The 23,990-nt window shown below is 45.9% G+C and overlaps 1 protein-coding gene across 2 annotated transcripts in view; it reads left to right on the top strand.

Moving 5' to 3' along the window:
• The window catches only part of TNNI3K (TNNI3 interacting kinase), a 2,668,544-nt gene extending 2,667,632 nt beyond the window's left edge, over nt 1-912 (top strand). For both annotated transcript variants that reach the window (XM_078668672.1, XM_078668665.1), the window contains one exon: nt 134-912. In XM_078668672.1, coding sequence (XP_078524798.1) covers nt 134-210 — 77 coding nt within the window. In that variant the 3' untranslated portion in view covers nt 211-912. The remainder of the gene's footprint in view (nt 1-133) is intronic.
• The last annotated feature ends 23,078 nt before the right edge of the window (nt 913-23,990 follow it).

Genomic DNA, 23,990 nt, shown 5'->3' with positions numbered 1-23,990 from the left:
TGAAAGAGCAAAGTTTAGAATAAAAATATATGAAAATGTAACTGTTGCATGCTGCACTGTGTAAAAAAATGAAGCCATGCTGCTGGTGAGAGACTCTGAGTAACATCAGTAATACCTTTTCTGCTTTCTACAGGTTACGTGTCAGACCCGATGAGCTCCATGCGTTTCCATTCGTGCAGCAACAGTGGCAGCTTTGAAGATAGCAGCTGACAGCTTGGGCTGTCGACTTGATATGATATTTCCTATAAATTGGTTGCATTTCCATCTGCCATGACAGCTCCCAGTGCTATCATTATAGAGCAAAATAAAACTGAAAATTGGCTAGCTCAAACCATATCATGCTTCTTGCTGCATGTCGTGCAATACAGCCTGCTTTTTACAATGATATTGTTTTTTAAAATAGTTAACCTTGTTACGGCACAAACACATAACTTATATGTTTTATTAAACACAATGTCTAGTTGATCCGGCACAGAATTGTGTCCATTTCTTTGGATATGACTGAGGTATGTCTTTTTAAAGAAGCAAAGCAGTGTCAATCTTCGTTAGAAATGTCAGGGTATTTTGGGCTGCTTCTGTTTGGAGCTGACGCCTTGTGTCAGTTCCCACCAAGGTCAAAAATGTCGACTCGCTTCAGCGCTGAATTGAAGTTATACACTGAGCATCCAAACGGCAAATTGCACATGGAAATAATCAAACCAAAGCTCACTTCCTGCAAAATTTTCTCCAAAGACGTGTGGTGACCTGGCCGACTTTAGAAAAAGCCTCAATGAAAGATTGTATAGTTGCTGGTCCGCAGTGTGACATGTAATCTATCACTCTTGTTCAGTGGGGGGAGGTGGAGCCTCGAGTGGGTCAGGGTGGCGCCACCCTACATCAAGAATTATAATAAATTATACATCACTCTCTGAATGTATGGTCTGCTGCCTGCTGTTATTCCTTTGTAGATGTTATACATTAAGGAGATTAACCAGAACTTGAGTACAAGATCAAGTAGTATCAACTCAGCCACTACTATGCAAATGCACTGAAGTTTGATCAATCCACTGTGTATCTGGATGTATGCATTTATGTATGTTGTGTTTGTATAGCGCGAACATAGTCCAAAAGGCAGCAGAGCGCTGTGCAAGTCAAGGGCAAGCATACAAAGAATAGGAGAGGTCAGTGATTATTGGATTGCTACTGAATTGTGGTGTAGTTTTCTTTCAAGGGGGTGTGTCTTCAACTCTTTTCTAAATTGAAATAGCCCCAGGGCAGTCCTTATGGATACGAGGTTTGTTGTTCCAGATCATGGGAGCGTAGATGGAAAAGGCCTACTGGTTTTCTTGGTTTTATCCTCATGTGACGGTATGTTTAATTGTTTACTTGTATTCAAATAGCACGTTTTATTAGATCATTTATTTTCATCTGAATGCATGACATAGTGTGTGTGTGTGTGTGTGTGTGTGTGTGTGTGGGCGTGTGTGTGTGAAAGTGTGCATATGCTTATGATCCATAGAGGGAGCTCTGTATTAATGTCCTCCTTCAAGGGATTCTGGTGGCATGATGCACCCTGATGCCAAGGCCCAAGGGCTTTGTGGTTATAACCCTTAAATGTTTGCATTGGACCAGGTTATAATTTGTACATTTTTGTATTACAGCCTCATTTATTGGCATTTAGATTGCAATTTTTTTGTTCATGCAGGAAAATGTTGATTAACATAAATATTGATCTATATGTGGTTGCCTGCAGTATGTAGAATGTACATATATTCAATTGTGCTGTGAAGAAGGTAAGGGTTAAGTGAACATATTTTTTTTCCAACTTAAGAAGCACATTTATCTCTATATGTAAATGCTTTTGTAATTGCTCCTTGCATTGTTTGCCTAACAATTGGAGCTGAATGCAATAGAATGTTCATATTCTGTTTAACCTTCATGGAGCAAATGCTGATTAAACAAAGAATACTAATGAAGCTGAGCACTGTGGTTTGATAGTTTCTTTTCCTAAATACATTGTCATGCTTAGCCACTATACAACTGGTGAAATGGATTTTAGATTGAAAACTGCAATCAACCTGAATGTATATTTCCCAAGAATTATGTAATATCTGCTAATTTTCAAAGTAATGAATTGATAAGAATTGTACTGGCTCAATGAAATATTGGTTTTGGAACCAAGTTTTATACAAAAAAAGTAGGCAAGCGTATATCGATTTTTTTAATGAATGTATGACGTTACAACGCAAACATTTACAACACATGCCTTTACAACACAGTTTTTACATCGCAACACCCATTACCACGCAAGATTTTACATTGCATGCCATCACAAAGCATTTTTAGAAACTACATTTACATTGCATTCCATTACAACACATAGCATTTCAACACATACCATTACAACACATATTACTTTTAGGGCAACATTAGGGTAAGTGTTGCATAGTGTAGAAGTAAAAATTACTATTCCCACTCCAGTAAGTGTAGAGTAGCATAAATGTTGGATTGTGTGTGTGGGGGGGAGGGGGGTAAAATCACTATTCCCACTCTAGGGAGTGCAACAGTAGGGTAAGTGTTGGATAGTGTAGGGGTAAAAATTACTACTCCCACTCCAGTGAGTGCAACAGTAGGGTAAGTGTTGGATAGTGTAGGGGTGAAAATTACTCTTCCCATTACTTACATTGTACTGCGTTGTAATGACATTCGTTGTAGTGACATGCGATGTAATGGTTGCGTTGTATGGGCATGCAATGTAAAGGATGTTGCATTGTAATGACTGTGTTGTAAAGGTAGTGCAATGTAATGACTGCGTTGTAAACTTGTTTTCCATTTTTTCCATTTATCACAGAGGTGGCATTCAAACCTCTGTGGTTAGGGTTGAAACACACTTAACATAGAGGGCATTTGTGCTGAAAATCAATGCAGCTTTCGAAATCTAATAACGTTGCCATACCTGACAAATCACACCAAAACATTGCCTGAAATGTATAGCACAATCCCAAAGTTTGGATGATAAAGGCAAAGTAATGGGGGGCAAGGGGTTACTAGAAAAACGGCTTTGCAACACAGCAAAGATTTTGCTCTTCAAATAACTGTGAAATGATTTTACAGATTTACAAAAGATTTGGCAAGAAAACAGTGTTTACATTTATTTAGCGCCATTTTAAGATTTTCACATGTTTATCCATTTTAGAGTAATAGAGTAAAATGTGGCTTTGTATTGTACAAGTGCATGTTCAGTCTATTTATTGTAGTTGCGTAACAAAGACATTTTTGGCTAAACCATGTGTTTACGGCCCCAAAATGGCTCAATTCAAGCTTATATTCACAGGATTGTTGACAGATGTAAAGAGTTACTACTGTGGATTTATCTGCCATACAAATAGTGAAATCTGCAGCAGTAAACCCCACATAGTGGGTGGGATTGGGCAGGTCAGAGCATGATTTGGCTTGTCATTTTTGTTGAACATCCACAAGTCTGTGAGTTTTGGGGAAATACTAGACTCTAATGTAACTCGTGCCCACCCTGAAATAGTTGGAGCTTTACTGAAGCAATTGCCGGAAGTGACTTCCCTTTCAGGAATGGTGGAGAAATATCAGCTCCACATGTAAAAGGGGTGTATGGGAATGGGGTTTTCCATGTTGAAAAATTAGTCTCCCACTGTGAAAAAAATAAGCAATTTGCTTTTGCACATCAGTCTACATTTGCCCAAGTTATAATTTACACCATGTACATTCCCTGTATCACGCCTTGAAACGTATGCCTGGTGCAGATAGAGACAGTTGTTGTGAATTGTAAGCCCATTTTCAGATGGATATGACTGGATTAAGACTTTCTCCACATGAAGTTAAAAGGTTCCCTGCATCAATATGTAGAGTATTACCCCCAGGTCCCTCCTGACCTCGTCCCATTCCTTAAAATATGGAGATGACCATCTCCTACGACAGAAAAAAGAAAAGGAGCATGCTGGGATACCCTACCTGCTCCCTCCCACTGGGAGTACATAAGCGGTACCAGCCCAGCATGCAGCCTGTTCTTTTTTCTGTCTTCCGACAGAATGGATGGAGTTTTGCTGTTCTCTTACCTGCGGTGGCTTCAGGGTCGTCTCGTCGGGCTGCTGGGCTGTCCTCTCCGTTCCTGAAGTCCTCTTCTCTCTGGGACGCGTCGGGCTGCTGGGCTTCTCGACGTCCTGCTCCGCGGTCTCCTGGCCTGCCGGGCTTGCCGGGAGACGCGTTGGATGCCGCCCGGCCCTTTGCGGCTGGGGCGCTGGTTCTGCCGATCCTCTTCCGGGTTATTGCGCGTCTCCCTGGGGCTTGGCCGGTGGTGGGAGACGCGCTGCTGCTGGAGTGTTGCTGGTTCCTGGGGGGCTCTGCCGGGCTTTGCTCCTCGGTTTTCCGGTCTCCGTGGCTTTTGCAGCCTTCCTTCATTCCCCAAGCGTGTTTCTCCGGATGTTTGCAGGACTTGCTTGGGGAGGTACCTGGCATGCTGCTTTGTCCTGCGGCTGGATGGGGGTCTGCCTGCAGGTCTCACTGGTGCTGCTGGCTTCCATCGTTGTTTGGCTTTGCTTGCAGTGCCTGCCGCCCGCACATTTCTTGCTGTGTTGGTGCTGCTTGGACGTGTGGCTGGCTGGCTCCCTGGATTCTGGATGTGCTATGCCGTTCCACTGTGCTGCGATCTCCTCGTGCTGTGGAGCCTTTGCCTTGGCAGTTCCCTTGTGTTTGGGGCTGTCTCTTTCCAGCCTTCCTCCAAGGTGTGGTCTGCTCTGCCTGGCGCTGATGTCCTGGTGGGCGCCTGGGCGGTCTCTTGGACGGCGGTGGGCTGTTGGGGCGCTCCTCCTGCCCTCCTGGTGAGTACCGCATAGCGGTTCCTGTTTCTATATTTTTTTCCTGTGTCCCCGTGTTTCCTGCTGTCTTTTCTTTGCAGGTTCCTCCTGGGCCTGGTCCTGGGCTCCCTCCCTGAGGCCGGTGTGGTTTTTGCTGTGGCCTCTGCGGGGGGGGGGGAAACTTCTCTGCCCGGCGCTGGTGTTCTGGTGGGCGCCTGGCCTGTCTGTTGGGGGTGGGGGGGGTGCTGTTGTGGCCCTCTTCCTGCCTCCCTGGTGAGTACTGTGTATCGGATGTCCCTGTTTATTTCCTGTTCACTGTCCTTGTGTACTGTGTGGCGGTTGAGGCTGTGTATGGGCGGGTTGGCCTTTCTGGACTTGGTTCCGTCTTTTGCCCTGCTGTTGTCCGTGACTGTTGCTGGTGGGAGTCGTCCTCTGGGCGTCTCCCTGCCGGTTGAGTGGGGTGTGTGCTGTTTTCCTACACATGTTTCATCCGCTCGTGTCCGCCTGTCACTTGGTCCCCTGTGCTGCCTTGGCTCTTTTGCTGCCTTGGTTTACCTTCCCCGTGCCTCCTCGGCTGGTTGCGTTCTGTTGGTCGGGGCAGTGGGCTGCTGGTGCGTTCTTCCTGCCACCTTGGAGTCCTTTCTCCTCCTCTTGGGTTGCGGCTTTGGAGGGGTTCTGGGCTGTTTCTCCTGTTGTGGGGGCCCCTGCTTTGTTCGGGTTGGCCCCCTCCTTTTGGCTCTCGTCTGGAGTTCTCCGGCCCGTCTTTTTTGCTGGGGGGTCCCCTGTTGCTCGGGCCCCCCTGCCCTGCGATTGTTCCGCACCTGGTGGGGTGCGCTTGTTCCCTTCGTGTGGTGTGCATTCCCCCTTTTTTTCTTTCCGGTTGGGCTGTTCTCGTTTCCTGCGCCCTGGTCCCCTGTATTCTTTTGTGTTCCAGGGACTCGTCTGTTTTCTCCTGTGTGCCTTTGGCATGCCCCTTTGGTTGGTTTGCCCTTGCGACGTGGCTTGGGCTTTTTCTTCCTGTTCCCCTGGCCTGAGTGCTGTTTTAGGGGTTCCGGTTGGGCCTTGCCGGGCTCATTTTCTGGCCTTCTCCTGCTGCTGCGGCTCCCTGTGGTTTCGGGTTCCAGGGTTCTTGCTGGCTTTCTTTTCTGTTTCCGTCTGGCCTATCCCCCTGGTGCTTGCCGCTTGGAGTGGGTCGTTTGCCGCTTGTGCTGTACTATGCGGCTGTGTTGCCCTGTGGCTTTGGCTTCTGCTCCTCCTGCTGCCTGGCCGTCCCTAGTGGGGTGTCTTCCTGCTGGGCCGTGGCTCGCTTTCTGCGACCTTCTGCCCTTTGGTTCCTGGCGTTCCTATGGGTTCGGTCCTGGTGCGTGCCTGTCGGGTTCCTGCGGTATTCGCTGCTGGTCGCTTCGTGCTTCCTCTGGGGTACTTTGCTTGGGCCGTGCTCAGGGCTTCTGGCTTTCGGCGGGTACCTGTGTCCTCCCCTTGTTTCCTTGTTGGGGGGGCTGTTGGGCCCTTCCTCTGTCCTGGTGGCGCCTTGTCCTTGTTCGGCTGTTGGCTCCGGGCTGCGCTGGTTGTGCTCCTGGTGGGTCCTGTTGTTGTTGGCTTTGCTTCTCGCCTTCTGCCTGGTGGGGTTTGGTTTCCTGTTGTGGTTTCCTTCTCCCCTGTTGTTTCTCTGGCTGGTGGGTAGTGCTTTGGGGCTTTGCTTCGCTGGCCGCTGTTGCCTCCGGTGGTGGCTGGGTCATTGGCTCTGCCTTGGGTGGGCGCTTGTTCTTCGGGTGCCTGGCTCCTGTGCCCCTCCCTGTCTGCCGATCCTGGCTGGCTGTGCCCTTTCCCTGCTGGTGGGTTTTGGGTGTCGGTCTCCCCGGGTGTGTGGCCTCTCTGCGCCTTCCCTTCACCCCTTGGTTCCTGCCCTTCTGTTGGTTTGGGCGGGGTGGGTGCCAGTCTGGGTGCCGGCCTGCCTGCCTGCGTTTTTCGCTGTTGGGCGCTTCTTGCTCCCTTCGGGTGCTTTTGCTTGCCCTGTGCTCGGAGTGTCTACCTTCTGGTGGTGTCTCCCCCTCGTTTCCAGGGGGGGGGGGGTTGTTGTGCCCTTCCTCCTTGCTGGTGGGCCTTGTCCTTTTTGGTGGTGTTGGCTCGGGTTTCTTCTTGCCTGCCGCCCTCTTTCCCTCCAATGGTGGCTGGGATTTCTTGGTCTTCCTTGGCTTTTGCTTTGGGTGACCTCTTGTTCTTTGGTTGTTCGGCTCTTGTGCCCTGCCCTGTTGGCCGTGCCTTTTCCCTCCTTGTGGGGTTTGGGTGTCTGCCTCCCCTGGTGTGTGGCCGGGTTTCTGCTTCCTGCCCCTCTCGCTCTGCCTTGGGTTGAGGTTTTCTTTGCTTCGGGTCTGGGGCTTTGGGGGCCTGGCGTTGGCCCTGTGCTCCCGCGTGGGCTGTTTTTCGGCCTGTGCCCTTTGCTCTCTCGTTGGTGCTGGGGTGTTCCTTCCCGCTCCCTTATTGAGTGGTGCGCCTTGGGCTTCTTCGCACTCCTCTCCTTTGCTTTCGGTACCGGGATTTTCCCGTGTGCTCTGGGGGCCGTGGCTCTGCCTCTGTTGGTTTTGCCTTTCCGGTCCCTGTTTTGGCGTCCCGTTCGCTTTACGTTTGGGTCACCTGTGCGCCTCTTGGCTTGTTTGTGTTGGGCTTTGTGCTGTGGGGCCCTTCTTTGCTTCGGGTCCTTTTTTTGGTCCCTGCTGGGGTCCTTTCCTGGCTGCTCCTTCTCTTGGGCTTTGTCGCGGTCCTGGGTTGGTCTTCGGTCCTTTCTGGGTCCGCTCCCTTGGGTTGGCTGTAGTGCTGGGTCCGTTGTGTGGGCTCTGGGCTTCCTCCCTCTGGTTCTCCTTTCTCGAGGAGGTCTGGCTGTGGTTGGCTGTTGTGCCTTTCCTGTGCCCCTTCCTGGTTGGGGGTCCCTTTTTGCCTCTCCTTCTGGGTCCTGGTGGTGCGGTGTTGTGTGCCTCCTGGCTGGCTGGCCTGCCTGTTCTTCGGCTGGTTTCTTGGGGTTGGGCTGTGGGCCTTGTTATTGGTCTTCTGCCTTTGGGGTTTCACCTTCGGTGGTTCCGTGGTGTCTCCCTTTTTTCTCATGGGGGTCGGTTCCTCCTTTCCGGTTCTGGGGTTTTGGTTTCCCTGGTTCCGTGTGGGCCTTTGTTGTCTTTCTTGGTTGCGCCCTGGTTTTTGACGGGCCTGTCTTTGGGTTGGGCTTTTTGCTCTCCCTGACCTCTGGTGGGGTGGTTGCTGGTTTTTTTGTCCAGGTACCTCCTACTTTGGGGGTTTGCCCTGGTCTTGGTCGTTTCTGGGGCGCCGGGTTCTTCTCCCGGTTGGTTGGCCTTTTGGGTGCTGCTACTCTTCGGAGTCTCTGCGGGGGTTGGCCTTTTGGTCGGTCCTGCCCTGTGGCCTGGTTCCTCGGTGGTTCCCTGTTGCTGCCCTCTTTTCGGTTCTGCTGGGGGCTTCCCCTGCTGTGTTGGGGTCGTCCCTCTGCTTTGTTCTTCCTGGTCCTTCGGCCCGTCCGCCCTGTGCGGGCTGTTCTTTTCTGCCCTTCTCCTTTGGGCTGGGTTGGCCTTTTGGTCCCTGGTTGTTTGGCATCCTGGGTCCGGGGGCTTCGCCCTTGGGGGTTTCTCGCTGGTTGGTTGCCCTTTCCTGGCTCCGTTCTCTGTTGGGGCGCGCGCGCTTCTCCTGGGCTTCCTTTGGTCGTGGGGGGGAGCCTTGGTTTTGGCCCCTCTGCTTGCTCCCTTGGGGGCTTGGCTCTGCTTCTGTGCCTCCCTTCTGGCTTGCCGGGCTGGTGGTTCTTGTTTCCGTGGCAGTCCCCTTCTGGCCTTTGGGGTCTTGGTTCGGGTCTGTGGGGTGCTGTTTTTTGGTCTGGTGCCCTTGTTGTTGGTGGGGTTCCGGAAGGCCGGGTTCTCTGCTTTGGTATTCTCCATATTTTAAGGAATTGGACGAGGTCAGGAGGGACCTGGGGGTAATATCCTATTACATACCGGTAATCTTCATTACTCCTGGTCCCGTTGACCTCGTCCCATTCCTTACTTCCCTCCCTCCCTCCCTTGCGGCCGGCCTTCCTGTTGTTGGCTTGGTGTTTTCAGGCTGCATGCTGGGCTGGTACCGCTTATGTACTCCCAGTGGGAGGGAGCAGGTAGGGTATCCCAGCATGCTCCTTTTCTTTTTTCTGTCGTAGGAGATGGTCATATTTTAAGGAATGGGACGAGGTCAACGGGACCAGGAGTAATGAAGATTACCGGTAAGTAATAGGACATTATTTTGCGACTAAATAATACTCATTAACTTTGTTCTCTTCAACTTACATGTTCTAATCTGAAAAACATAATTTCATCATGCCTGTATAAAAGAAAATATGTTGCAATTTTCCTGAAATGCATCTTTTACAAACCGATATTGGATATATTTAAGAATTAATTAAGAAATATACCTTTGAGACTTCAAGCTTCAGTTCTTCTAAATATTGTCTAATCCATTTGACTGCTTTCCATATATGGGCCAAACTAATTGTTAAAGACTCAGGTGGCTGATTTGTTTAGCGGAGTCGGACAGTATTCAGTTCATTTTTCTAGTAATGTATGTTCCTCTGGCTATTTATGATGCATTCATAGAGCTTTGTTGAAAGGCTTGTTTCTGTGAAAAGGGATATAGTTAAGAGTGAAGATTTCAATATTATTCCGGATATTTAGTGGCTAGATATGTGGTCTCCAGTGCTCCTGAAACTCAGCAGAGAAAGAATAATTGTATCTAATTTTTGTTACTAATCCAGTGTCGAATGATGTTTTTGAAAGGATTGCCACTAAACATATAGATTCATCCGTCTATTTTCCGATGCACCGTAGCCTTTCCCATATGGATTGTTTTCGGTACATAAGAATATGTTGGATAGAATTTTGTCTTTCAACATAGGAGAGATTGCCCTGTCGGATCATGGGGCTATTTCTTTAAAGCAATAAGTGGAAAACTATGGTAGGCACCATTGTAGTTATAAATTAAACTCCTCTGTACTGTACAATTATGCTATTATTTTGGCTTACAGAAGGAAATTCAGTATTTCTATAAGAACAGGAATTCAAAGTAAAATGTATGAAAACAACTTGCAGAACAGTATTTGATCTACTTTTAATGGTTTATATTCATCATATTCATTAGAATGATATGAATGCATACTTTTGTGTTATATATTATGGATTTCTTTGCCTGTTTTTAAGTACATTAGCAGTGTCTATTTTGCGTTCCTGTTTCTTGCATGCATTCCTTATGCTTTTATTTATTTTGGAAACGCTTTAACCCAGAGTTGGTAGGTTTTAATTTACCTGAGTTGAGAATGTAGCAAAATCTCCTGAAGCCTTTATTTTATGTCTTTCTCACTACTTAACATTATACTCTACACATTACTCGTATGTCATTTTATTTGGTTCATATGTATGTGATTAACGTCATTAAGTGTAATGCTCTGAGCTTCATATTTTTATTTCCTTTACCTTTTTGATATTTTAATCCTAGCTAATTTCACTTCAGAAGAGTACAATCTTGCTTTTTTTGTTAATTTTTAACTAGAATTGTTTCCGTTGGAGTGATCTAATTTTAAACACAAGTGTGCAAATCTGTGTAACTATTTACAATATTACATAAATTAGGAGGGATTGAGTGAAATTTAGTCTATGCACAATTCTTGTTGCAATACTTCCCTGTCTTTATCATTTAGTGTTGCTTACATATTACAATCCTACTAACCACTGGTGTTTGTATATCAATGTGTTGGGACACATGATCAGTGTGACCCAGCCAATGAATTTAAACTTGTTGTGGACTAAAATCAATGGTATAAGCCAATCAATATGTTTCTCTCTCATGGGTTGGTTGCACAGATCATAGACTTAAATATCACCACACCAGGTTGTCCTTGTGTTATTGTCACAATGTCATAATTAACCCGGCCCTACAGGTTATAATCACTTACTGAAAGGATTTTGTCACCAGTAATTAAAAATAGAGGTATTTATTTATTTATTTGCATAGAAAAGAGTAACTCCGCGCATATAAGAACGCAGCACGGTACGTAGAAAGACTTTGAAGATGTGTGAGGGGACCTAGAGATGGGTTTATGTTTGGTGGCCAACAGAGTACTCTGTATATATGGTCGTTCAGGCAATTCTTGTAAGATAAGGTGTTCCTTGAGGTAGGTATCTCAGGGCATAATATCAAGGACGGCGTTAAAAATATCGCTGGTTTAGCAGCAGAAACCTGCTGCTAAAGCGGTGATAATGGACTTGATAATATGCCCTGGAGAATTCCAAAAAGAGCCCATGTTCACACCAGAACATGGGCTTCTATGGGAATTCTCAAGGGCATTATCAAGCCCATTATCGCCGCTTTAGCAGCAGTTTTCTGCAGCTAAACCGGCGATAATTTTTATCGCCGTTCTTGAAAATATGCCCCTAACTGATTCCAGCAGAGTGACTGAGTATCTCCAAAATAGCAACCTCAAAGCATGGCAGGCTTTTGTACTGGAGTTGGTGAGACAACATGTGATCATTTATGTGTTATAAAGCTGTAAAACAAGGATTAGCCATTTATCAAACTTATAAACAATTTTTATGAATGGCAACTACCCCACCTCCAATGTTATCCACCTTTATCTAATCCGAAAATAGAATAGTCCTCTGAAACAGCTATGACAAGAATGGCACCCAGTGACTTACCCAGCCAGGTTTGTATCATCAATTATATGCCAATATTAGATATTAATTCACATAGTATGTGCTATGAGCTATCACTTAGCGTTGATTGCAGTACATTATTTAGCATTGATTGCAGTAGAACGTAGGGTTGAGTTGAGCATAGCTCCTGTTCCACCATGCCAAACTGTGTCAGCAGCATGTATAAGCTGTAAAACACTAGTTACCTGCTGTGCATCCTGCACGATTGTATGTGAATTCTGTCTTTGATGTGCATTTCAATATTACACGCCTCAAAGATGGTAAATATGGATGTACCATTTTAGTTTTATGTTACATTTTTAACGTATTTATATGTAGTGCTAACCTTTTTTGGATTATTAACACAATGTCCAAAATATGGGTACATGTTTACCCACTCTTTATTGAAAACGCTTTCCTTTTTTTGTAAAAGATTTGAGTATTCCAGCAATGTTCTGTTTTCCCCAATATCAACTGAGATGTAGTCATAACGTTGTGCTTTCCTTCACAGAAGACAGACGGAAAGTCTGTCTGCAAATGTGTCATATTGACATATTTTGTATTATTACACTTATGTGATTGGCATTTTGAAGCCAAGATGGCAGACTCAAATTTGGATACATACAAGCTGCTTTGTTCAGTTTGCGGCAGAGCTTGCCAACGAGCTGTGAAACAAAAATAAATGTTGAGTGTTCCTCCAGGACAGCGTTGCTTGGTTTACAACAAAGAATACCACGAGTGACATTTGTATGGTATTTTCATTTGCTGCAGCAGGACTGACAGTGGAAGGTACCTGTCTGGCAGAGTCTATTGTGGGTGTAATTGGAGAGGGGTGTCCTGGTCCTTCCTGTGTTGATATTCAGTTCAGTAATGCGTTGATTCAGTCAGAGAATGGCACACACTGATAAACTGCAATTTTATGGCACGACACGGAGGCCACATTATGCAAATCTCCTTTATTACCACAGCTCAGCAGCAATAATGGAATAGAACTTTGTGAAGATTCTGAAAAGGTAACAAGTCCCTCTCTGACCAAGTATCTTCCTTCTTTGTTGCTGCTGCTCAGAAAGATAAGTACTACCTCTCCAAGCTTAGTACCATAACTTATGATTTAGCCTTACTTATAATGTATGCTGAATGCTTGAATGCTTAAAGGTTGATACAATGTTAACATGACAGTGTTACTATGATAGAGATGTATTTATCTGTTCTAGCACGATTTAATTACCTTTTATCAACAATGCTTTGTCAGCAGTGACTCTTTACCCTATCTAATTTGCTAATTCTAGTTTGGAAACTTCCCCCCTTTTCTGTCCTTTAATTGGCCTCAAACCGCTCTTATTTCAATCACTATAATCCTTAAAATATGTCTGTTTCATGGGTTGTTTTACCCAAAATTACGAGCGGAGATCGTTGTACGAGCCTCCGACACAAACAATTTTGACCGCGCCACCCCCTTTTCCTCATGCGGTGTCGTTTGGGATTTTAAAAGATTAACAATTTTGACCGCGCCACCCCTTTTCCTCATGCAGTGTCATTTGGGCTTTTGAAAGATTACTCCTCGCGCACCGGGCAACCTCACGCGCCGGACAGCCTCGCGCTACTCTCGCTCGGATCCTACCTTCACAGTTACCCCACTGCTCCATTCCTCTCTCCGGAATAGCCTTCCCCGCGCACACCGCTCAACGGACATGATCCCCTCCTAAACAATGACGTGCTTTAGAGGAAAGCACCTTAACGGGAACCACCCACGTCGTAACCTGCGTGGCAACCATTTTGTATACCTGACAACCATTCCCTTCGGCATTAGGCGAACGACAACGGTCTTTTCCTCACGATCTGACATCTATATTAGGACAACAGCCCAACTTCGCGATTTTAATCGGTAATTTTTCCGATTAACTAGCTTGTTTTCCTTTCATAGTCATAAAACTTATAAATATTATTAAAAAAAAAAACAAAAAAAAAAAGGGCAGAGGCATACCTATTTACAAGGGGATAGCTATCAACAAAGGGCATACTTACTAACAATGTCTACATCCCCATCTCTCGACCAAAAACTAGAGGAACTCGTCGATAAGGCCCTAGAGAAAGCCCTAGGCTCAATTGACGACGCTATTAATAAAAAATTGGACTCCCTTTCCAACTTACCCTCTGCACCCTCTACTAGTAAGACCAATGGGGTATCTAAAAGTAATAAAAAGAGGGCCATTATTGCGACTCAATACAAGAAAAGCGCAAAGAAGCTAAAGAGCTCTATCTCTACAGGCCCTAGGGGCGCTGACCAGACTGGTGCCTCGGGCACCCCAGATGGGCAAGATATAGGCCCAGAATTTCCTATCCACATCAACAGCGACGAAAGCTGTGAAGAAGAAATTGAGCTATCATGCTCATCAGGATTTAATACAGATGTGGAGGATGAGAACGTTAGACAAAGCGGGAGCTTAGAAGGAACTTCTAAGGCCTCAGGTTCTAACAGTATGCCTCTAGACCCATTCGGGGAAGAAATGTTTGATCCCCTTCTAATTAAGCACCCACTCTCTCCAGAATGGACCCCCTCACAGCATATCGTTGATTACCTGTCATTCTGGCTTAGAAGGGAAATACCCCAAGAAGTCAGATCTAGACTCAGATCTGAATGCCCACGCCCATCCCTACCAAATAAAATCGCTATGACCCCAGAGTTAGACCCTAAGGTTGTGGCCTTTATAGCCAAAAACAACAGGGACCCAAGGAAAGGTCTAGACAAAGGACTAAAATCATGTCAAGATCGCCTTCTCGATGTAATAGGACCTCTTACTAAAATATTTGAAATGACAGAATCTGCTTACGTAGGGAATAACCAAATTGATGTCAAGGAGCTACGAGAATGGGTGCAAAGAGCGATATGCCTTGTTGGCAATACTAATACTGCCATCTCCACCGAAAGGAGAAAAGGAGTCTTATTTAAAATAGATCCTAAACTCATTGAACTAGCCAAGAAAGACAGAGGTGCTGACTCACAAGGTCTCCTCTTTGGCAAGGACTTCATAAAAGAAATGGCTAAGTATGTGAGCGCCTTCAGCTCGATTCAAAAATCGCAAAAAGATATTAAAAAAGTATTCAATGATAGAGTTTTTGCCAGGGCCGGGAGAATACGGGGTCGTTTCCCCGGCCGCGGAACTCAATCTTCAAGACCCTTCAACACCCGCGGAGGAAGATTCTCCAACAACTACGGCTCCCAATTCTTTCCACAAAGACAGAGAAACCGAGGACGTACCTTCAGAGGCGAACGGAGGCAACGTTCCTTTTCTTCAGGTAAGAACCTTAATAGACCATTCAGATATCCCTCCAAGGGTGGGAGGGAGACTACGCCGATTTGCTGGGAACTGGAACTTAGTAACACAAGACAACTGGGTCTTAGATACAGTAAAGGGTTACAAAATAGACTTTATGGGTATTCCCTTTCAAACACGTCGCCCTCACAAGATCACTTTCTCTATCAAAGACCGAGACCTAGTCTCCAGAGAAGTACAAGAACTGTTACAAAAAGGGGCAATAGTCGAGACGGAAACAAGAGGTTTCCTCAGCAATGTTTTTCTAGTGGAGAAGAAGAACAAAGAACAAAGACCCGTAATAAACCTAAAAGACTTGAATCGTTGGGTAGTTTACCAACATTTCAAAATGGAGGGTATACACCTCCTAAGAGACATTTTGAGAAAAGGGGACTGGCTCACGAGGTTAGACCTGAAAGACGCTTACTTAACAATTCCTATCTGGGAACCTCACCAGAAATTCCTACAATTCACTTGGTTAGGAAAACTTTACCAATTCTGCAGTCTCCCGTTCGGTCTATCGTCCGCCCCCTGGTGTTTCACCAAGGTACTATGCCCTGTAACCGCCTGGCTCAGAGGGAGAGGGGTAAGACTGATCATATACCTAGACGACATCCTTATAATGGCCCAATCGAAAGAGACTGCATCTCTCCACACCAACCTTACAATTCAAGTTTTGGAACATCTGGGTTTCATCATAAATACCAAGAAATCTTGTACTATTCCCAACCAACAAACACAGTTCCTAGGCTTTGCGGTAGACACTCTCAAGGCGGAACTGAAATTACCCTCCGAAAAAGTCAGGAAAATGAGGAAGGAGTTGAGGAAGGCTCTTGCGAAAAAGACCTTCCCTCTGAGAGTACTAGCAAGAATTGTTGGCCTCCTTTCCTCAACGATCCAAGCTATCTTCCCGGGACCCCTCCATTATCGGGCACTCCAAAGACTAAAGGCGAATGCTCTAAGATCAAACCATTCATATTCCCATGTGATTTCTCTAGATCAGGAATCGAGGACGGAACTCCTCTGGTGGCTCAGAAATGCGGAAGCATGGAACGGCAGAGCCATTTTTGGGGAACAACCGGATCTGATAATAGAATCAGATGCGAGCTTGGCAGGATGGGGAGCGAGATGTGGGAAATACTCCACAGGGGGTCGTTGGACCACTCAAGAGAAGAAATTGCATATCAACTGCTTAGAATTACTGGCAGGTTCATTTGCGATTCGCTGTTTTACACCCAAAACAGCGAAATGCTGTGTGACATTACGCATGGACAATGTTTCGGCAGTCCGTTATGTCAACAAATTGGGTGGTCCACATTCCAAGGGCCTAACGGACCTTGCGAAGAGTTTTTGGGAATATTGCTTGAACAAAGGTATTTCGGTTATAGCGGAACACATTCCGGGCCTGAGCAATGGTGTCGCAGACTGGTACTCCAGGAATTTCAGAGATTCAAGCAACTGGAGACTAGACAGACAAACCTTTCTAACCATTCAATCAATATGGGGTCCATATAGGACAGACCTTTTTGCGGACCGTCTAAACACACAACTGAAGGAATTCTTCAGTTGGAGACCGGACCCTCAAGCTCAGAATGTAGATGCCTTTCTACAAGATTGGAGAGGTCTGAAACCTTATGCCTTCCCGCCATTTGCATTGCTTCCTCGGCTTCTCCTTCATGCTCGACGCTACCACGACATTATAACTGTAGTAGCTCCTCTTTGGAGGTCCCAAGCCTGGTTTCCAATCATTCTGGAAATGAGCATAGACTTTCCAATTCTAATACCCTCCTTCAGGAAAATACTCTCGGGTCCAGAGGGAGACGTCCATCCCCTCGTGGATCAGGGTCTTCTAACTCTGACGGCCTGGAGGATTTCAGGAGACAATGGCAAATCCCTGGGCTTTCGCCGAATGCTTTCAGACTCATTTCCGAGTCGTGGGCTCAAGGTACAAGGAAAGCATATCGACTGGCATGGAACAAATGGGTTCGCTGGTGTCTTCAACGAGATCACGATCCCGTTTCAGTTGATCTAGTCCATGTTATCAACTACCTTTCTGAACTCTTCACTTCAGGACTCTCTTATAGAACCGTGAATGTCTATAGATCTGCAATTTCTGCAGGTCATTCCCTCATTAATAGTCTCCCCGTCGGACAGAACTTGCTTACTAAAAAAATTATGAGAAGCATGAGAGTCATTAATCCACCAACCGCTAAATATACCGCCCTTTGGGACGTAACACTGGTACTCCGAACTTTATCATCTTGGGGAGAGAACTCCTCCCTCTCTTTAAAACGTATCTCTTTCAAACTTACTGTTTTATTATGTCTGGTATCTTTTAGAAGAACCTCCGATGTCAAAGCTCTAGATATTTCTAGCAGATCCTTTCAACCAGAGGGTGTATGTTTCTACCTTAAGAGAAGGACTAAAACTTTATCTTCCTCTATCTTCTACCCCTTTTTTCCTCAGAATGAAAGACTCTGTGTGGTTAAATGTCTGAAAGAGTACGAAAGGAGGACTGCCAATCTAAGATCAAATGAGACTCAATTATTGATTTCCTTTAGACTTCCCCATAAAGGAGTTTCTTCTCCAACTCTAGCCAGATGGGTGAAAGAAGTTATGTACGAAAGTGGTGTGAACACCTCGATCTTTGGAGCTCATTCCCTTAGGGGCACTTCTGCTTCTAAAGCCTATTTCCTTGGTGGTGGTTTACAAGAAATTCTTAAGGCGGCAGACTGGTCTAATGATACTATGTTTAGATCTTGTTATTTTAGACCGATCTCTAATGTGATTGATAATGTTCTTAATGCACTTTGAACTTGCATAATATGGCCTCCGTGTCGTGCCATAAAATTTAGATTTTTCACAGCCTGCTGGGCAGAAAATCTGGATTTTATTAAGGACACGGAGGCTAATATTATCCCGCCTCTATTTTTAATCTGAATTGTAACCCACCCTTTTATTTGAACAATGTCTCGGAAATGTATTCTTCTTCTTTCAGAATAAGAATCTACTGGATTAGAAGTTGAAAGTTTACTCGTTGGAATCCTGTTCCTTTCTTCATGTTGGACATCTTTCTTCGCAGCCTGACAAGAAGGAAGATACTTGGTCAGAGAGGGACTTGTTACCTTTTCAGAATCTTCACAAAGTTCTATTCCATTATTGCTGCTGAGCTGTGGTAATAAAGGAGATTTGCATAATATTAGCCTCTGTGTCCTTAATAAAATCCAGATTTTCTGCCCAGCAGGCTGTGAAAAATCCAAATTGTTATGCACTGATGTATGGAAACGGTACAACACAATTATTCTGCCAAAAACCTGTGACTGTTCAGCATGGGACAGTATTTATTCCATTTAACATTTTTGGGGTATTGGATTTCGTGCAGTCCTTTGGTGTGGCTAAGGGGAGCTTGATGAAATGGCAAAGGGTACAAAACGCGACGGCGCGGCTGGTATTTAATCTACCCAGGAAGTGCATCTGCTAGTGCAGCCCTTGCCAACCTCAACTGGCTCCAATATCTCATTTAAAGCCATGTGCTTTTGTCAACAAATCTTCAATGGAGGGGCCCGCAATATTTGTCGCCTTACCACCTCCCATCGCATCTTCGGTCGCTAACTTATCATCAGTCCCCCGTGCAAACACAGCCCGGTTAGGGGCTTGCTCTTTTGGTTTCCAAGCAACAAAGATGTGGAATTTGCTGCTTAACCACCTGAGCATGGGAGCATCTGAGATGATCTTCCGTAGAGGCTCAAAACCTGGCTGTTTCAATCACGATAGGATAGGTGTTGCTTTCCCTTTTTGCCGTCCTGGCCTATTCCTTTCATAGTAGAGTGCCCTCAGTTTCAGAGGAGGCTCTTGTCCTAGCACAGGGACACACCGGGCGGTGTAGCAATTGTCCTATATAGGACTATCATTATTATTTTTATTTTACTTCCCACCGCTGCAATGTCACAATCTGGCTCTTTAGATGGTATACCAAAATGAGGAATACCGTGCAAAGGGTGCAGGTATTCTCTTCCTAGTGGACAGGGGCTTGCTCTAGCAATATCAAAGTGCTCTTCTAGGGGGTACTATGGTCGAGCAGCCTTAGGCTTATTAGACAGAAATGTTAGACATCTCCAAAGTGCACACACAGTCAATAAATGATGCACATGACTCAATAAGGAGAGCCACACACATTTATATAAATAACACATCTTTATAAATATTTTGGCACCAGAATCAATATGATCAGGTAAGTCATTTTGAAATAGAAATAATTTCAGTGTTCAAAGGTCAATACTTAATGTGATTTTCTGCACCTGCAATGTTATCTTATAAGAGGAAAAACAAATACGGTATACAGGTAGAGTACATCGACTTACGAGACCAACCTCCTGGAGTTACGGTGAGTACTGGGCAAGGTCCAAGGCAGCACCAAAAGGTCACATCGGGCGGCACTAGGGTGGCTGGGTGCAGAGGTGCAATACAGCGTCGGGTGCCCTATGTTAGTCTATGGAAATCGGTCTTCACAAAAAGAGGCTGCATGTTTGCACTGGGAGGTCAATCTGGCTCAACCAACAGGGGGGGCTCAGGTCTTGTGATGCTCGGGCACATGGGGACACCTTTTGTCCTCTTCTCCGCGGGTCAGAGGCGACGGGTGCAGAGGTGTATTTAGGTGTTGGGTTTCTGTCACTGGGAGCATTTGCGGTCAAGGGGCCTTGCAAACAGTGGCTGCGTTGGTGAGTCCACAGTGGGCAATTCCATGGTGGGCTTTGTCTCTGGAGGGCCAGTGGAACCCACTGGCACCATTGGCCCACTTCAACTCGGGCTAGGCAGCTTGGTTGCTGCAGTGTTTTCCAGTGTTAGACTTTGTGGTCCAGAGCCTTTACGCTTGATCTTTGATACTTGCAGGATGCAGGGGAACAGCTCTGCTGTTCCACTGGAGTTCCTGAGTCTTTGGAGAAGTGCTGGGAGTACTTCCAGGATTAAGAGGAGCAGCAGCTTGCAAATTTCCTCTTCACGCCAGGTACCCCACCTTAGGGGTGGTACTAGACTTATCCAGGTACCAAACAGGCCAAATCAAGCTTTCTGTCTGACCTCCTTAGAGCAAGGGCCCTCACCCTTGGGGGTCAGAAACTCGTCTGCGGTGGCAGGCTTACGAAGACCAGTCAGCTAGCACAGTAGTAGTTGGTTCATTTTCAGGGGCACCTCTAATGTGCCCTCTCTGTGCATGTATTAATAAATCCATCACTGGAATCAGTGTGGACTTATTAATGTGAGATGTTTGATACCAAACATCCTTGTCTTTAGTGAAGCCATCATGTAGCTGGGGAACTCGTTTTCACCAGTGTCCAGCACATGTACTTAAATGGCTCCCATGATCACTTGTACTGACACCAATGGGGCTGTCCAGCACAGGGGCATATCTGCTCATGCAGCTATGTCCACACATGTAGTATAGTGCACCCCACCTTAGGAATGTAAGGCCTGCTGTAGAGGTGACTTACTAATTATTTATGCAGTGTCTATGGGCATGGCACACAAGCATGTGTGCCATGTTGTGTTTTCACTTTTGTCTGCACCAAGACACGCAGCCTGCAGTGGCATTCTGTATGCGTTTGGTGAGGGGGATCTTATGGTGGCACAATTTGCGCTGCAGCCCTCATGAACCCTCTTTAAACTCCATGCCCTAGGTACTAGGGGTAACATTTACTAGGGACTTACAGGGAGTGCTAAAGGTATTGCCAATTTGGGAAACATCTCAAGGAGAGCACTAGGTGAAACGACTCAAGAAGAGCACTGGGTGATGCTCTTCTGGGAAGCGTTAAGTGATGTACCTCTCCAGGTAAGGTGCCTCCTGAGAGCACAGGTTGTTGTAATTCAGGGGAGCACTCAAGCAGAACATTTGGTGGTGCACGTCTGAAGAGCACTAGAGGATGTACTGTAGAGAGCACAGGAAATTGCATGAATTCACACAGTGCAAAATGCAGTCAATTTATGTGCAGCACAGTACATAGTTGATGAGGAGAAAGGGTACCAGGGTGATGTGCTCCTGGGGAGCACAAGGTGATGCACCTGTGGGGCGCATTGAGAAATGCAAACCAAGGAGAGAGGTGGGTGATGCATCTCAAGGAAAGCACTGGGTGATGTAACTCAAGAAGAGAACAGGCTGTTGAACTTCAGGGAAACACTCTGTGCAACAACTCAAGGAGAGCATTAGATGGTGCACGTCTGGGGAGCACTAGAGGACATACCGCAGAGAGCACAGGTGTTTACATTAATACACACACACCAAAAGGCGGTCAATCCATGTGCAGCAGCGCAGCATTGTGATTGGTTTTCCACCAGGAAATGAGAGCCTGGGCTTGTTCTCTATGCAGACTGTAATGCAGCCTACATGGAGGAGAAGTAAAGCGCGCATGACTGGTTTGGGCTGCACAAGGGGGCCGACCAAACAGTCACTGCGCACTTGTAGGAGTGGGCAAACTACTCCTCTCCTGCCCTGCTCTGCCCTCCCGCCCACAAAGGAAATAAACAAAGGAAAGATAAAATGATAATAACTAAAAGTTATTATCATTTTATGTTTCCGTTCCTCACACTGCTCAAAGCTGTGGGGCAACGCTCCTCCGCCATAGCGGAGGAGCCGCCCCTGCACATATGAGAAGCATTAGGTGATGTATCTACCCCGGAGCATTCTGGAAAAGGCCATCTGAGACCACAGGGGGCTGTACTTTAGTGGAGCATTGGATGATGCGACTCAAGGAGAGGATTGGGTGATGCACTTCTGGGGAGCACAAGACGATGTACCTCACTGAAGCATCGTGAAATGCGCCTCCAGAAAGCACATATTTTCGTACTTAACAGGACCACTGGCTGGTGTTACTAATTTAGAGCATTAGGTGATGTATTTCTGGGGGGAACTAGGTGAAGCACGTAACTGGAGTATTGTGTAATGTCACTGAGAGAGCACAGGTGGTAGTACTTCAGGAAGCACTGGTTTACTTTCAGTTTAGGGCAGCGTGGGTGTGCATGACAGAGGTAAAGGAGGAATACATTGTGTAAATGTGTTGAAGTGCCCCATGTCTTGTGCAATGCCTCCGGCCAGTCCTGTGTTTTTTATCCAGCAACATTTTCTGAAGGTTTTAGATAAGACAGGAACTAAAAGCAAAACGTACATTTCTTCTTTAGGACATATTTTTAGATGGCATAAAACCCATGATTACACCTTTTCTAAATTGTTTGCTACAGTTATCAAAGGTTTGCAGAGAAAAAGTAGAAGAAAAGACAGGGTAAGAAAAAATAGAGAAAACAAAGCAAAAAAAAGACTACAATCAATAATATATACCACAAATTTACAGAAAATTGTGAAAAATTATAAGGATGGAGTTAAGGAACAATTTAGTGTTATGTTTAGGTGATCATTGGGGCTAAACTAAGATATAGTGCTAGGAATGAGTTAGGGTATGGTGTTCAGGTGAGAGCTAAGGTAGAGATAAAGGTTAAGGTCATTAGTGGTCAGTGGTGGGAGTGCCGCTGGGCGGTGACGTGGGGAGGGGGAGGGGCAGGGTGGTGGGTAGTAAACTATGGATTATGGATACGCCAAATTCGATGCAGTGCGCGCAACGATTTTTTTAAATTTTTTTTTATGTTTACTTACCTATAATCGGCCATAATCCATAGTTTACTACTCCCCACCCTGCCCCTCCCCACGTCACCGCCCGGCAGCATTCCCAAGACCAACCGCTACAGGTTAAGGTTATGTTATGGTAAGAGTTAGAGATGTGTTTCGATTGGATTAGGCTAGTTTTAGGGGTTAGGATTAGTAGGGTATGGTGTAAAGGAAGGTGTTGTGAGCGGGCTTGGAGTAAGGCTCACTGTCAGTGTTGGGTTGGGGAAGGATTTGAGTAAGGATTAGGGACCAATTTAGGTTAAGGGGCTAGGTAAAGTGTTGTATTCTCTTCACTTATGTTATGCTGTATCACTTTAAGTTCAACATTCCATTTCCTTGATGTCATTATTCACTGTGTTCTTCCCAGTCAGTTAGCTCTCTGCTTTCTGATGGGATCACCAGCTTTTCTCTGTAGTGCATAATAAATGCTTTATAATCTTTCATGATCTCTCCATCATCATTTACATCACATGGCGACGATGGGCAGAGAAGCTAAACAACTACAGAGGGAGTGAAACTCTACTGGTGAGAAAAGAACCACGCGAAAATCTTATTTGTTGTAGACTGAAGAGAAATTCAAATTAAAGAAGAGAAATTCAGATTGAAGAAGAGAAATTCAGATTGAAGAAGAAAACCCATTCTGGAAGAAACCAAGAATAACCAAGATACTAAAGTAATAATTTACAGCAGTTTAGAGTTAAGGTCAGATTAACCCGTTCCATGCTGATGACGGAACCGCTCCGTCATCAGCTACGGGTGCGCTGTGCTGATGACGGAGCGGTTCCGTCATGGCCCGCCCATCTCGATAGAACGCTCATGCGCGGCGCGAATTCCGCGCCTGCGCTGAGGGTTCTATTGAGCGGGGCGGGCCGTGACGGAACCGCTCCATCACGAGCACAGCTCAACCGACGCTGGTGACGGAGCGGTTCCGTCACCAGCATGCGGCCGCCGCGCGGCCGCCCCGCCCCCTTAGCACTGCGGCGGAATAGCCGCCGCAGTAAAGGGGTTAATATGGCCCCCAGCAACTCCAGGCAGCCAAGAAGTGGAGACCTGGTCCTTAGCAGAGGGAGAGGCATTGTGTGCAGAGGAATATCAGGGGATCTGCAGGTGACCTCTTGCTGACCCTGAGGCCTGCTGGACATGACCGACCTTCCCTGTGTAGTGGCACACTAACCTAACAAACTGCACTACAGGGTGAAAATAAGTGCTCTCATCCCACCTGATTAAATAGAGACAGAGACTGACCTATAGACTTTCTGTAACCAGAGACAACACACCAAATCACAAAAAAGGTTCACAACAGAAATAATCAAATGCAGATATGTGAGTAACAGTTTATCATTATTGTCTAACTAGTTACAACAGAAAACACTAAATGAAATAGTTTTAAACTAATGAAAACAATAGTTTAAAACAAGCTATAAAATACCCCATTTCATTTTGTTGTGAGGATGATGTCTTCCACATCAGAGATCCCTTTATCATTTTAGTTGTGAGGCATGTGTTATTAAAC

The sequence above is a fragment of the Lissotriton helveticus genome, chromosome 1_2 (genome assembly GCF_964261635.1).
Source record: "Lissotriton helveticus chromosome 1_2, aLisHel1.1, whole genome shotgun sequence".
Taxonomy (NCBI): domain Eukaryota; kingdom Metazoa; phylum Chordata; class Amphibia; order Caudata; family Salamandridae; genus Lissotriton; species Lissotriton helveticus.
Note: the sequence above shows the minus strand (reverse complement) of the source record. Positions and strands in the feature narration are given on the sequence as shown.